Raw genomic sequence first — 14,615 nt, forward strand, 5'->3', positions numbered from 1 at the left:
CAATAATTATTAATCATTATACTAATTTTTAATATTACTTTTTATTGAATTACATAGACAAAAAATCTTAGTTATGGGGTTAAAATGGACATTTGACAATTTTTAGAATTTGGAATTCAGAACAACATTCTCTACATTCAGAATTTAGAAGAAAGAAAAGTTCACTAAAAATTATTGCATTTTTAGATGTCAGACTCTAGAGCAAACGGATAGGCCCTTAATCTGAGCCTAACCCAACCCGAGTTATGTTGGGATAAGCTCAACTTGGGCTTAGATTGATAAACTTAGGGCACCTTTAGGCTGTGTTTGGTTTGAAGCGAAAAGTAGGGAAAGACAGAGAAACCTATACAAGGTTTGTAAAGGTCTCATTACATTTCCCTTCCTTTCCCTACTTTTTCCTCCAAACCAAACATAGCCTTAGGGTTGGGCTTGGATTGTTCTTGAACCCGATCCAACCCAACTCATTGAAATTGTTTCCCTACGTGTCAACAGGAATGAGCCTTTTGTACAACTTGGTTTGTTGAACGCAATGTTTTTGAACCATCGTTGACCCAAACGGTTGGATCGTTCGGACCAGAAACCGTTCAGGCGACCGGTTTTGTTTTACCCTAAACCCGGTATTTGGTCAAAAGCCATTGAATTAGTCAATGAACCATTGACTCAGATGGTTTGACCGCTGAACCATTTGACTTAGAGAATGGTTTGTGGCAAGGTTTCTCTGATTTTAGACTGAGAAATCACAGATCTGCCTCTATTGTGCGAGACGGTGAGAGAGATCTGAGATGTGTGAGACAGATCTGTGTGAAACGGCGAGAGAGATCTGAGATGTGTGAGACAGTGAGAGAGAGTGAGATCTAAGACTAAGAAATCTCAAATCTACTTTCATCGCCGGTTTGCCACCATTGCCACCACTGTAGTCATCGCCGTCGCCGTCACTATTGCCGCTGTAAGTTGCTGTCATCACTGCCGTTGCAACCTGCAAGTCCTCCTCCTCCTCTTCTTCTTCTTCTTATTATTCTTCTAAACTCTTTCAGCTGATAGTTTTCTCAAATCTCTCTCATTCAAACCTTATTTTCTGTTATATAATATGCATCTTACCCTAGTATTCTAATCTAATGGGTAAAATATTCAAACCATTTGATCCGGATGGTCAAACTGTTGACCTGAAAACCGGTGGCCTGAAGATTCCATTTCCGGATCAGTTTTTAAAACTTTGGTTGAACGTGAGTTTACATCATCTATACTCTTGGTACAGAAAATTTCTGTACCGGACCAATAGCAATCTACTACATCCTTTAAAAAATCACTTTAATTTTGATATGAAAAAAAAGCTTGTGTGGCATATTACTTGGTAGAGAGTTTTCATGCGCCCAAATCAATCTCTAATCATTGCAAGATTATCTCAGAGTATTTATTACAGAAGTGGGGTTTCCCAACTTTCCATAATATTTTGGTCCCGTATGTTTCTTTTTTATGTTCATCTCATGAACCCCGGGTCTCCATTGTCGATTGAAACTTGTATGGGTCTTTATCTTTAACAGGTGGGCTGTCAGGAAGGATTTAAAAATTTGCAGTTCTACCTCCCTCGCAAAGATAAATTTGCAGAATTTTTTAATGAATTTTATAATGTGTATTTGCTTTCATCAATCGTTTCTAATCACGATTTTTTTTGTTAGATAAGAGATTTTAAACACGATTGAGTGGAAGCGATGAAGTATTCATCTTTGATACTGACACCCAAAACTTTCAACCATTCTATAGTTAATATTTTCGTCACTTGTATATTTAGCAATACTCAGGAACAGAGCGACGAGCCCGCAGCCTCGGATAGACCCCAACCGCACGCTTGTTAGGAGGCATAGAAAGATTCAGCTTTAATCGATCATTTTTCTGCGCTATGGTTTGTGCCAATGGTATGAATGATGGACTTTCAGATAAACCTATTTCCATTTCAGCATTGTTTCTTCGTCAAATTCAGCTGGGTTTAGTCTGTTCTTAGATTTTTTTTTCCTTTTTTCCTCTGCATTTTCTGAATATTTTCGTTGAGGGGTTAACGAGATTTCATCTTTTGGAGTCTATTTGCGTTCGGGATCTTGAGATAGGTTCCTTTTCCTTGAAATGTAGAGAGACTGACTATTCTTGCTGATAAATATTCTTAGTTTTTGGGTTTTAAAACCTTGGATCTACTTGTTCCTTTATTTTGTAAGAATGGGGATTCGTTGCTCTTTTGGATGATGGGTATTATTGACCTTTTGGAACATCTATCGCTCTTGACAAATTTGATTGGTTTTCGGCGTTTATTTGCTTGATTTTGTAAGAATGGGGATTACTTTCGTGGTGAGAGATGAGGGACTTGTGGAAGATTTGAGGGCTTTGGTTACACCCATGTGATCTTACACAGTTTTTCTTTCAGTTTATTAATTTTGTTGAAACCTGTTCTTTTATTTCCCCCTTCTTTAAATTGGAATGAAGGCATCATAACTAATTTTTCATTTTGAAATTAGTCATCCCAAAACATGTCCAGTGAGTTTTTATTCTTCCTAGATGTTTGTTTCAATGTATCGTCTTCCTTCAGGATAGAAAAGTATTTTCTCGTAGGTATTGGTGGTTTTCTGGATTAGTTTTTCAATGGGTGAAAGAAATGGTCATTTCCTTGGAGTTATGTCTCGAAAATCACTTTTTTGTTTGTTCACAATATCAACTTTCTTGTTCATCTTCTCCTGGTTCTTTGTTTTGCGCTCCACCAGTCCTTCTCACTTCATTGATCACAGCTTGCTACCCAATTCCAAGCTATTAGCAATAGTGGATAATGGAAACTCCCAAGCTCGAAACCAAAATGGCAATGAACTATCAATTCCCAGCCATTCAGTATCCATAGGTAAAAATGAAGCAACACAAGAATTTAAATGCCATTCAAATAAGGTGGTCCTGAAGGTTTTCATGTATGATTTGCCTCCTGAATTTCATTTTGAGCTCTTAGATTGGAAAGCGAAGGGGGATAATGTGTGGCCTGATCTTAAAACCAAAATTCCTGAATATCCTGGTGGATTGAACATACAACACAGCATAGAATATTGGCTTACACTAGATCTCCTTTCTTCAAGATTTCCTGACATAACTGGGACTCGTAGTGCCATAAGAGTTCACAATTCAAGTGAAGCAGATGTCATATTTGTTCCATTCTTCTCTTCCTTGAGCTATAACCGTTATTCAAAGGTGCATCCACCTGGAAAAATAAGCAGAAACAAGTTGTTGCAAGAGAAGCTGGTTGAATTTTTGACTGCACAAAAGGAATGGAAGAGATCAGGAGGACGTGACCATATAATCATGGCACATCATCCAAATAGCATGCTAGATGCAAGGATGAAGCTATGGCCTGCCATGTTCATACTTGCAGATTTTGGAAGGTATCCTCCTACAATAGCTAATGTTGAGAAAGATATAATTGCACCTTACAAACATGTAATCAGAACCTTTGTCAACGACACATCTAGCTATGACAACCGCCCAACATTGTTGTATTTCCAGGGAGCCATATACAGGAAAGATGTAAGTGTCTTTTTTATTCTTTATTTCCTGTTATGTATTCATAGTCTTGCTTTCTTTTAATGCTTTTGTTTCTATTTATTAGCATTCAATTCTTCAATGATAGTTATTCATCATACCTCGAACAAACCTTGCATCAAACTTTTGATTGCACACATTATCATTTCCAATTATTGTTTTTTGATAAATTCATTTCCAATTCTTGTTGCTCAAAGTAAAAATGAATATGATCTTCAGATTTCAAAAGAGCCAACATAACCAACTGTTAAAGGACTAGATGTTTATCACGAATGAAATCCAGGGTTTCTGAGTAATGCAGAATATTAGCTTGAGGCTTACCACATTTTTTAATGACATTCTTGCTTCTTCTACACAATCTAGTATTCATTAAGAAGCATGTCTTCCAGTTATAGTTCTCTTGTAGTGAGGTTATCAGGCATAAAAATCATGTATCAAGCTAGGGTGGCTGCTTAGTTTCTTCTGAATGTTACCTCACTACTAACAATGTCTTTTACTAACTCAATTCATTTGAATCTATCATGGGAGTCCCTTGAATATGCATAGTCCTCCCTTGTTTTCTTAAGGAATTTCATTCACATTACACAAAAGGAACATTACCCAATGTTGGTTACAGGCTTACAGCTATCTAGGGTCTTGGGAGGGGTCGACTTGGTAAGGTCCTAACCTTCGGCATTTTTTCTTTCCGCACAAGGTGGCTGCCCTCAGACTTGAACCCATGTTCTCATGTATGGCAGTCCAAGATTTTACCATTACACCAACGGGTCCTATTCACATTACACACTGGATGCCTTTTATATATTCTCCATCATTACTGTAAACCTAGCTAATCTGTCTATGGGACTACATTGGATATTGAACCATACTTTGTCCTAGTTTTTACTTTGTGCAGAAGAAACCAACTGATGAAATCTCAAATGGTTTAACACCCAAACATTTATCCAATGTAGAACAAAATAAGAAGTTAAGTGATGTAGATGCAGAAGCAAGGAAATAATTCACGGGGAAACAAACCAATTTTCCAATTCCTATACTAATTTCAGAATTTTTGGGTTATAGGATATTGGTATTGTTTCAGGGTTTTTATTTATTTTCAAAGTGGTATCTTAAGAAAATGGTTTTGTTTATTAGATCATTCTTTTGAATTTACTATTTATGGTAATTCTCATAAATACTGTATTATTAAACTTGCAGTTTACTATTTTTAGTAATTTATGGTGTCTTTAAATAAAGTTGGTTTCTGTGGGATTAGGAAAGTGTTATGTATGGGTTTGCCTTAGTTTAAGCAATTAAGAGTTGTTTTGGGTCAATTTCCTAGTTCAAATTGGAGTCTGTGTTCTGTAAGGGGTCATCCAATCTCACATATTGAGTCTATAAAAAGATCTATTGTAATTGCAAAAGGAGAGTTGATTTGAAAAAATAAAGTTTGGTTTAGTGAACTCTGGTTGTTACCAGAAGTTTTTCTCTGTTTTTTCTCTTCTCATTTCTTCTTTTAAAGTGATCTGTCTCTTTACTGTTACCCTGACAGAAAGCGTCCTACTTGCTTCTCCATCTATATTCTTTTGTTTTGATCAGCAACACAAAATTGATTCATTAGATTAGAAAAGAGGTACAACAAAGATTTGTGGGCACAAAAACAAAGCCCACCCAGAAACTATTCACTATTTACAGAATTGCCCAGAACATAGAGTGTCTGAGTTCCTTGCGTTGCCAGACCATCAGCCAAACTGTTTGCAGACCTCCTAATCCATCTTATTTGGATCATCATATCTTTAGAAATCTGTTTGAATCTCCTGAATTCATTCCTTAACTTCCATATGATTCCTTCCCCTTTTTTCAACCAGCCCACAACTACTTTTGAATCACCTTCAATAATCAGCTTAGTAATCCCCATTTCTTTAGCTTTCTCCATCTATATTCTTCATCTCTAGTTACCCACATCCCCTTATGCACCCCTCAAAGCCCACCATCAGATCTACCCTGTCCTATATCATTAAGCCCTAAATTTTGTTCAGATATTATCAGATACAAAACCCAAGAGTTACTCATGAAAGCATTACAGTTGCAGTATAGCTTATCTACAAAAAGAATTAACATTCGAGATTTTGATAGATCTCACCAAGTGAATCGTAACCAGATACTAAGTCATATTACATATGAAATATTTCTGTTCACATAAATCCTGATTTTTCTCCTGGCATGCTAGGTGCTTACGTTTTTGACTTGAGATACATAAAAACTTATGGATGCATGTGACCTGATCCTGGTCCTCAAAATCCCCTGATATGTCTTGTACTAGGGCCTTTTTTTTAATACCTTCCATATGCTACCATTTCTGAACTATTCTACCAATTCATTATGCTGCCAAATCTTCCTATCATTTCAAGCCTACATACATAACTCCCTTTTGTTGATAGAAGTCCATGAAATGGTGAGAAACTATGGGGAGTACGAGAGAGGAGAGAAACTTCAGTCCAGCAGGGAGGTGGCGTGTGGAGATGACTATTGAAGCAAAAAAATTCCTTTTCGAGCAGGGAAGGACAAAGGGGGAGGCTCATCTGAAAATCAGATAAGGCAGCAGGGCGACAGTCTTCCTACCAGGTGAAGTGTGTCTTTGGTTGAAAGGATTTGTTGATGGAACTGTTAATTCCATACGGGAAGAAGGATGGAGGAACTCGGTGATCTGTCGGGGAAAAAGATTTGAATCTGTTCTAAGAAGGAATGGAAGAGTGTGGTTTATTTCGGTTACAGAGCACTTTGGCATTAACAAAAGCCAAGTCTTTTGTATTCCAGAAGGAAAAAAGGGGCAAGGCTGGGCTTCCTTTGCTCTTAGTCTTCAGGCGTTTCTTATGGAGATTGAGAGGAAAGTTCCAGTGGAAGTTTCTGATAGCAAGCCAGTAAAAAATGTCCCCTTAAAGTCTTGTTCCCCGGAGCCTCATAAGAATCAAAGTCCGGAAATATTGGTAGCTAGTTCAACTGAACACCGGAGAATAGCATTTGAAGAAGGGAGAGGCAAGTGGGAGAACAAGATGGTCTTAATGGCAGATAAGGCGATAAGGGATTGGTCGAAGATACTAGTTGCAGTTGCTGAGAAACTGGGCCTAGAAGAAGAAGAAACAATGCTGCTACCCTTTGCAGAGAAGAAAGCCATCTTAGATGTTGGCGATAAGAAATTGAACTTTAGCACCGTCCAAGTAGAAGGAAGACTAATACAGGTTCAAAACTGGGTTCCAGTTTGCAACGAAGTGGAGCCAAAAGCTGGTAGTCTTCTGATCAAGCTTCTAGGGCTACCCTTTAATCTTTGGAACGAACCAACTCTCAGGAGACTCACAAGAGCTTTGGGGGGTGTCCTGCTGGAGGTGAACTTGAGGTGCTTGTGTGCTGTAGAACTCAAGGTCGCAGGTATCAAACCAGAAAATGTGCCTCGTTCCTTTGAAGTGCACTCAGATGGTGCTTGGTACAGAGTTTGGGCAGCCTCAGAAGCTGAGGTGTCGCTGTGGGGAAGACGAACAGAGGAAGGAGACGGAGAGGAGCTCGCAGGTTGGAGCACACATGGCTCTCAGGGATTGGAGGGGAACTCTGATGCGCATGCGAGAGTGAAAGAGGAAGGGGAACAGTCGCAGGGAGGTTACTTGTATAGAAGCCTTCCCTTTAAGGCTATCAATTCAAATTTCTTTGAAACTAAACTGAGTTTCGGGGGTGGCCCTTCCTTTGCTGATGTGGCCAGAAGGGGAAAAGGGCGAGCAGTTTACTTTAAGAAATCCTTTTCTGAACCGGCTGTAACAAAACTGAACCGGCTAGAAAAGGGGAACCCGGTTGCACCTTAAGAGGCCAACGTGACAACTTAAGTTATCACGTGGGGCGGTTTTGTGAAAACTCGATGATAGATGAAACTTGTCATCTATCATTGTCTAAGGAGGGTTTGGTCGGACACCTGAAATACCAGAACAGACGCGTGACAGGGGGTAACCGGACTCTGAGTTGGGTATGTAGACAGGCCGTTGACGAGCAGAAAAGCCTTGGTCTTGATCGCCCAAACCCGCGTTATGCGAGGAACAGAATAGAAGAGAGGGAAGAGGAAGACAAAGGATGGATAAGCTGCAGCTCAGAGAACGATTGTGATGAGAATTCAGAAGAGTTTGAAAGTTTGGGCAGCTCGGAAAATGAAGATAATATTGAAGATCAAAACAGGGGAACGTTAAATCTGGAACTTCTGTTTCTCGAGGAGGCAGTGGGGGAACAAAAGGAAAAAGGGGAGGAGTGGGTGAATGAAACAAACACCTGTAACAGAGCAGTCCTTAGCCCAAAACTGGACGTGCCCCTCCCAAGTTCTAGTGTCTTGCAAGAACCTGAGAAGGAGTCAGCCCAGGTTTACTCTGAACTGAACAAGATTACATCACAGAGAGGTAAACAATTGGGTACAGGAAGAGGTCTTTCTGCAGACGAAGTGACGGGGATTAATTTCCTCCAATCCGAGGAGATAGAGAGCTCCAAATTCTCTGAATAGGGAGTGACAACCAATCTTCCTCGTTTGAATACCCCTCTCCACCCTCAGTTGACGTCAGGTATTTCTGTTAACTCTATCAATTCAATTTTTGCTACTGATGAGTGCTCTGTGTCCCTTGTTCCAGATTCCTTTCTCAACCAAGTGTCCGAGGCCCATGGTCAGAAAGCCACAGTGAGGGTACAAGGGGATAAGGAAGGGGAGGAAGTGGTGGAGAAAACTTGTAGGGAGACAAAGATTTGGGAAACCATTGAGGGTCTAATGGGTGAAGTGGAAAGGAAGGAAATGCAGAGGGGGTTTACAAAAGGGATAGAAAGGACAAATGATGGAGGAAATAAGGAAAGGAGTGAGAAGATCCCTAGGAGTGAGAAGAGAGGAAGATAAGGAGGAAACTAGCAGGGAAGAATCAGTTGCAGAATTTGTGCAAAAGCTGGGTTTAAACTGAAGAATCCAAATGATCTAAAAGTTTATTTGCATAAAAAAGAGGATAGTAAGGTAAAGAAAAGAAAGTTGAGTGACGTAGAGAGGTTGAAAAGAGATATTGAGGGGGACAAGAAGTTTGAGGTGAGAGGGGATAGAAGGAAAGGGGTTAAGTAGAGGGTGGAGGAGTTGGGGTTGAGCTTGAGAAGTTAAAATGAGAATTCTATGTTGGAATGTGAGGGGCTTGGGCAGTGTTAAGAAGAGAGCAACAATTAAAGAGGTGATTAAGAAGTTTAACCCGGATGTGGTAATGACCCAGGAGTCTAAAAGAATGGATTTTGATTGCAGATGGGCAAGGAGTGTGTGGAGAGATAGGGGAATTAAGTGGGTGGCCGCTCCATCATGGGGATCCTCAGGCGGGATTGTAACACTATGGAAAGAAGATATACTAATCGGCTTGGAGGAGCTAATAGGTGATTACTTTGTTTCCCTGAAGTTTAGACAGGTGGAAGATGGGTACGAATGGGTACTAACAAACGTTTATGGCCCCAATGACTACAGGCAGAGGAAGAAATTGTGGGAGGAATTGAGTGATGTTAGGGGCCTCTAGGAGGGACCGTGGTGTGTGGGAGGGGATTTTAATGTAGTGCGGTTTACAGAGGAAACCAACAACCCCAGACAAAGAGTGACAACTAGTATGAGAAAGTTCAACCATTTTGTGGATACTTTTGAGCTTAAATAAATTCCACTCCTAAATAATAACTTCACTTGGTCCAACCTTCAGTCAAGGCCAATATGCTCCAAGCTAGACAGATTCTTGTTCTCAACAGACTAGGAGGAACATTGGGGTAACCTAGTATATAGGTCACTCCCAAGAATTACTTCAGACCATTGGCCTATAGTGATGTGTAAGGAGGAATTGAGAGGTGATGGACCCACTCCATTCAGGTTTGAAAATATGTGGTTGACCCATCTGGGGTTCAGTGAGAAGATCAGGGAGTGGTGGGAGGGAATGAGGTTCCACAAGAAACTTCAATTTCTAAAATCACAATTAAAGGAGTGGAATAGGTTGGAGTTTGGAAGAAAAGAGGAAAGGAAACAAGTCCTACTGGTGCAGATTGAGGATTTGGATATGAAGGAAGAGAGGGGATCCTTTGGAGAGGAAGACAGGAAAATGAGATGGGAGTCGAGGAGGCAAATGGAGGATATTCTGATTAAGGAGGAAATAAGTTGGAGGCAAAAATCTAGGTGTAAGTGGCTAAAGGAGGGAGATAGAAACACTAGATTTTTCCATTCAATGGCAAATGGGAGGAGAAAAAAGAATCTCATATCAAAATTGGAAGTAGAAGGAGCAGTCTTGTCGAACCCGATAGAAATAGCAGAGGCCTTAGTAACTCATTTCAAATCTATATTCAGAAGGCCTTTGAATGAGAGGGTGTGGTTGGAAGGTTTGGAGTGGCCGATTCTAAGTGCAGAGAACAAAGAGTGGTTGGAAAAGAGGTTTGATCCGGAAGAGATAAAGGCAGTAGTATTCTCAATGGATAGGACAAAAGCTCCAGGCCCATATGGCTTCACAATGGCTTTCTATCAGGATTGTTGGGATATAGTGGAGAATGATCTTAGGTCAGTCTTTGAGGAGTTTCACAGTAGGGGAATAATTAATCCGGGCTTGAACTCAACTTTCATAGGGGAATAATTAATCCGGGCTTGAACTCAACTTTCATTGCTTTGGTCCCAAAGAAGAAAGAGGCATCACAACCTAAGGATTTCAGACCTATCAGTTTGGTGAACAACTTGTATAAAATAATTGCAAAAGTGTTGTCTCTTAGGATAAAGAAGGTCCTACCCTCTATTATTGCATCCAACCAAGGAACCTTTGTAGAGGGAAGATAGATCACTGATCAAATCCTCATTGCAAATGAGAGTCTGGAGAGCTTCAGGAAATTGAAGAAGAAGGGAGTGGTATGCAAATTGGACTTGGAGAAGGCTTATGACTTAGTGGATTGGTCTTTTTTAGTGGAGGTGTTGAGAAGCTATGGCTTTGGAGAAAGGTGGTATAAATGGATTTGGGACTATATTAGGACTTGTCACTCTTCTATATTGGTGAATGGAACAATGGTTGACTTTTTTCCTGCTTTGAGAGGCATAAGACAAGGAGACCCACTCTCCCCCTTTCTTTTTACCTTGATGGCTGATGTACTTGGGAGATTGATCCATAGAGCATACTCGAGGAATCTGATAAAAGGGTGGAGAGTTGGCGGGGAGGAGGTACCATTGACACATCTCTAGTTTGCAGATGACACAATTTTGTTTTGTGAGGGTGGGAATATAAGCTGGATCCAGAATTTAAAATTAGCAATACAACTCTTTGAGCAGATGTCTAACCTTAAGGTGAACTTTGATAAGAGTTGTGTGGTGGGGGTGAATGTGGAGGAGAGGGAGTTAAGGAATTATGCAGGTGTGTTAGGTTGTGCAATCTCAGATTGGCCTTTGACATACTTGGGCCTCCCTTTAGGAGATAACCCTAAGAATGAAAGCTTTTGGACTTCGGTAGTGGAGAGATTTGAGAAGAGGCTTGTGTCTTGGAAGAGAAATTATCTTTCCTTAGGAAGGAGAGCCATTCTGATTAGGTCCACCCTAGCTAACTTACCTGTTTATTATTTATCAGTGTTTAAGATCCCCACCAAGGTCTCCAACTTATTGAAAAAATTAATGAGGAATTTTCTGTGGGAGTCGGGAGAGGAGAAGAGAGATCATAGGGTGAGATGGGAGGTGGTAATTAGATGTAAAAAACTAGGAAGTCTTGGGATTGGAAACATTAAGAAAAGGAATATGGCGTTGTTGGGAAAATGGTTGTGGCGGTTCACAGTGGAAAAGGAAAAATTGTGGACAAAGATCGTGGCTAGCATACATGGGTTGGAAGACAATGGCTGGGATTCTGGAATTGTGGCAAGGGCTACAACTGCTTCTCCGTGGAAATCCATCCATGATCTGCTTCCAACTTTCTCCCCTTGGATCAGGTACGGTGTTAACTCTGGCAATCAAATAAAATTTTGGAAACATCTTTGGGTTGGGGTTTCACCTCTGAAGGACCAGTTTTCTTCCTTGTATGCTCTGTTAGATTTGAAAAATGAACCTATCTCTTCTTTTTTAGTTCCTTCAGACTCCACTTTTGGTTTTGGGTGGAACCTCGGCCTACGAAGGGCAATTAGGGATACAGACTTGGACAACCTCTTACCTTTATTAGCCATCCTTGGGAATATCTTCCTTGATCCTAATAGGGAAGACACCAGAATTTGGATCCCTTCTACTTTAGGAACCTTCTCTTGTGCTTCGTTTTTTGAAACCTTAACTCAGTCATCTGTCCCTCCTGGTGTGTCCTTTCCGACTAAGGAATTTTGGAGCAAGCCCATTCCTCCTCGGGTTGGGTTTTTTTGTTGGGAAATTTTCCTCGAAAGAATAAATACAAATGATCTACTTCAGAAAAAGAGACCCAATTCTTGTTTACTTCCTAATAGATGCTCTCTCTGTAAAGATGATGGGGAATCCGGTTACCACCTTTTGGTCTCTTGTAAGGTTACTAAAACTGTTTGGGAGTGGGTACTCTCTCGCTTTGGGTGTACTTGGAACCCTCCTGAGAGTGTCCAAGGTTTGTTCTCCCCTTCGTTTTTCAGATGGCCTAAGAAGCGAGGGAAGATGATTTGGAGGAGTATTAGGGCAGCCGTGTGTTGGTCACCGTGGGAGGAAAGAAACTCTTGAATATTTTCAGAAAAGGAAAGATCCCTAGAAGAACTATTAGACCTAATACTTTTAAGGGCTGCCCACTGGCTAAAAACTATGGAACTGTTCTCAGACTTTCCTATAGCTGACCTGTTAAGAAACTGGAAAGAGATAGCAGCCTCTACTCTGTGTAAGAGGACTCTTAGTCCCTTGTGGTCCCCTCCTCCCTCCGGATTTATAAAAGTGAATTTCGATGGTAGTAGCATAAGGAATCCAGGGCCCTCTGGGATTGGGGGAGTTTTCAGGAATGAGGAAGGGATTGTTATTGCTCTGTTCTCAGGCCCTATTGGAGAAGGAGACTCTCTTAGGGCTGAGATCCTTGCAGCTATGGAAGGGGTTCAAAGAGCAAGGGAACTAAATATCAGTCCGCTGATTTTGGAAGGTGATTCAAAGGTGGTGATTAGCTGGTTGAAGAAAGAGGACAGTGGCTTGTGGAGTTACAATAATGAAAAGAAAAAAATTTTATGGCTATGTAGGGGCATTGAGATACAATACAGCTGGGTGAAAAGGACTGCTAATTCTTTTGCAGATGGTTGGCCAAGCAAGGGGTGAATAGGGAGGCTATGTTTTGGGCTAATTTTTAATCTTCTTTCATTGTATTTTGCTGATGGGGAGATAAGACTCTTTATCTCCCCCTTATTGTACCTAAAGTGTCATAAATCTTAATAAAGTTTCTGTTATTGATCAAAAAAAAAAAAAAAAGTACATGAAATAGCATGCTTGCCTAATAGTGTTACATAGACTATCTTGAATGGATGAGGTGTCCATGTTGGACATGCATTGCATTCCAACACTACTGATTATTGAGGAATGCTTCTACATAACATTTTCCTCTCTCCTTTCTCATCTAACATAAATGAACAGCTAATTTTACAATGAACTTCAGCTTTCCCATAAAACATTGTTAACAATGATAAACTTATAAATTTCTCCTATAAGTATATAATGTTAGAATTAAAAGAAGGGGCTGTTTTCATAGTTTATACTTTTCTATAGATGTATCCTTGCATCCTTTTTTTTTGTCTTGCCGAGTTCCTTTATTCAATGACATTTGTCCATGATGCAACACTATTGTTGGCCATTGGACAAATTTGCTAATGGTTAGACTACACTAATCATCCAGCTATCATGCATACAACCTTTCTTTTGTCCATTTCCAGAAGTGGTCTCTCCACCTTCTTCTTTATTCTTTTGTTTTTACTGAAAACAATATGTTTTTGGATAACTGTCAAGCCCAGTGATTTAAAAAGGCGCGCCTAGGCGCCTAGGCAAGGCACATTTTAGGGTAGGCGCCTCGCCCAGGTCCTAGGTGCAACACTTTCAAAAGGTGCATGCCTGATGCTCCTAGGCATGCGCCTTTGAAAACTGTACGTTTTTCTTACTTTTTTTGAACCTAGCTATTGGGCCCGGGGCTCCGCCGCTAAAGATCACGCCCCTCGAGGCAAGCCCAAACAAATTCGAGAACCCCCTATTTGCTAATGTTATTCATTCATTCATCTTAATAAAACATCTTAAAAGAGCAATTAAAATTATAGAATCATTATTTTTTTTTTTGTGTGAGAATTAAGAATTTAAGACCCGAACATGGACTTGTTTGGGCTTGCCTCGAGGGACATGGCACAAAGGTGGTTCATAGAATCAGGAATGTAATATGTTTTACATCACATTATCTATTTGGAGTGTTTCTAATGCAGCTACAGTAACCCGAACCAGGAGAGAAGGAAGAAGAAGATGAAGAAGAAGAAAAGAGAAAGAGAGAACAGGAGGGTTTAGTCAAAACTGATTCGTACACTGTTCATTCGACCCCCTAATGTTTATTAGGTTCTAATAACCTTTACAAAGACTAAACTGCCCTTCCTTAAGTGTGGGCAGAGTATCTCTAATAAAACTGCCACATAAGCAAGGTACTTAACAAACATGAGATGACTAAACTACCCCTATTCGGCTCACTTTAACACTCCCCCTCAAGCTGGAGAATATATGTCATATAATCCCAACTTGTTACATAGATAGTTCACTTTCCCTGAGCTTAGAGCTTTTATAAACAAATCTGCCCATTGATCATTTGAGCCCACATGTTCTGTGTTTATCTCTCCAGCAAGGACATTCTCCCTCACAAAGTGGCAATCAACCTCTATGTGCTTTGTTCTCTCATGAAATACAGGATTGGATGAGATATGGAGAGCAGCTTGGTTGTCACAATACAGTCTCATAGGTTTATCCATGTGAAACCCAATTTCTTGTAGAAGATTCCTCAACCATACTAACTCACAGGTAGTATGTGCCATGGCCCTATACTCAGCTTCAGCACTACTTCTGGCCACAACTGTTTGCTTTTTACTCTTCC

The 14,615-nt window shown here is 40.2% G+C and overlaps 1 protein-coding gene across 2 annotated transcripts in view; it reads left to right on the plus strand.

Annotated features, from left to right (window-relative positions):
• Positions 1-1,392: 1,392 nt before the first annotated feature.
• LOC104590081 (putative arabinosyltransferase ARAD1) overlaps positions 1,393-14,615 on the plus strand; it is a 37,505-nt gene continuing 24,282 nt past the window's right edge. The window contains exons 1-2 of one of the 2 annotated variants that reach the window (XM_010248606.3): positions 1,393-1,541; positions 1,677-3,549. In XM_010248606.3, coding sequence (XP_010246908.1) covers positions 2,629-3,549 — 921 coding nt within the window. In that variant the 5' untranslated portion in view covers positions 1,393-1,541; positions 1,677-2,628. Of the gene's footprint in view, positions 3,550-14,615 lie in introns of both variants that reach the window. The other variant, XM_010248605.3, reaches the window with a different exon arrangement.

This window comes from Nelumbo nucifera, chromosome 2 (genome assembly GCF_055504915.1).
Source record: "Nelumbo nucifera cultivar China Antique chromosome 2, China Antique-T2T, whole genome shotgun sequence".
Classification (NCBI taxonomy): domain Eukaryota; kingdom Viridiplantae; phylum Streptophyta; class Magnoliopsida; order Proteales; family Nelumbonaceae; genus Nelumbo; species Nelumbo nucifera.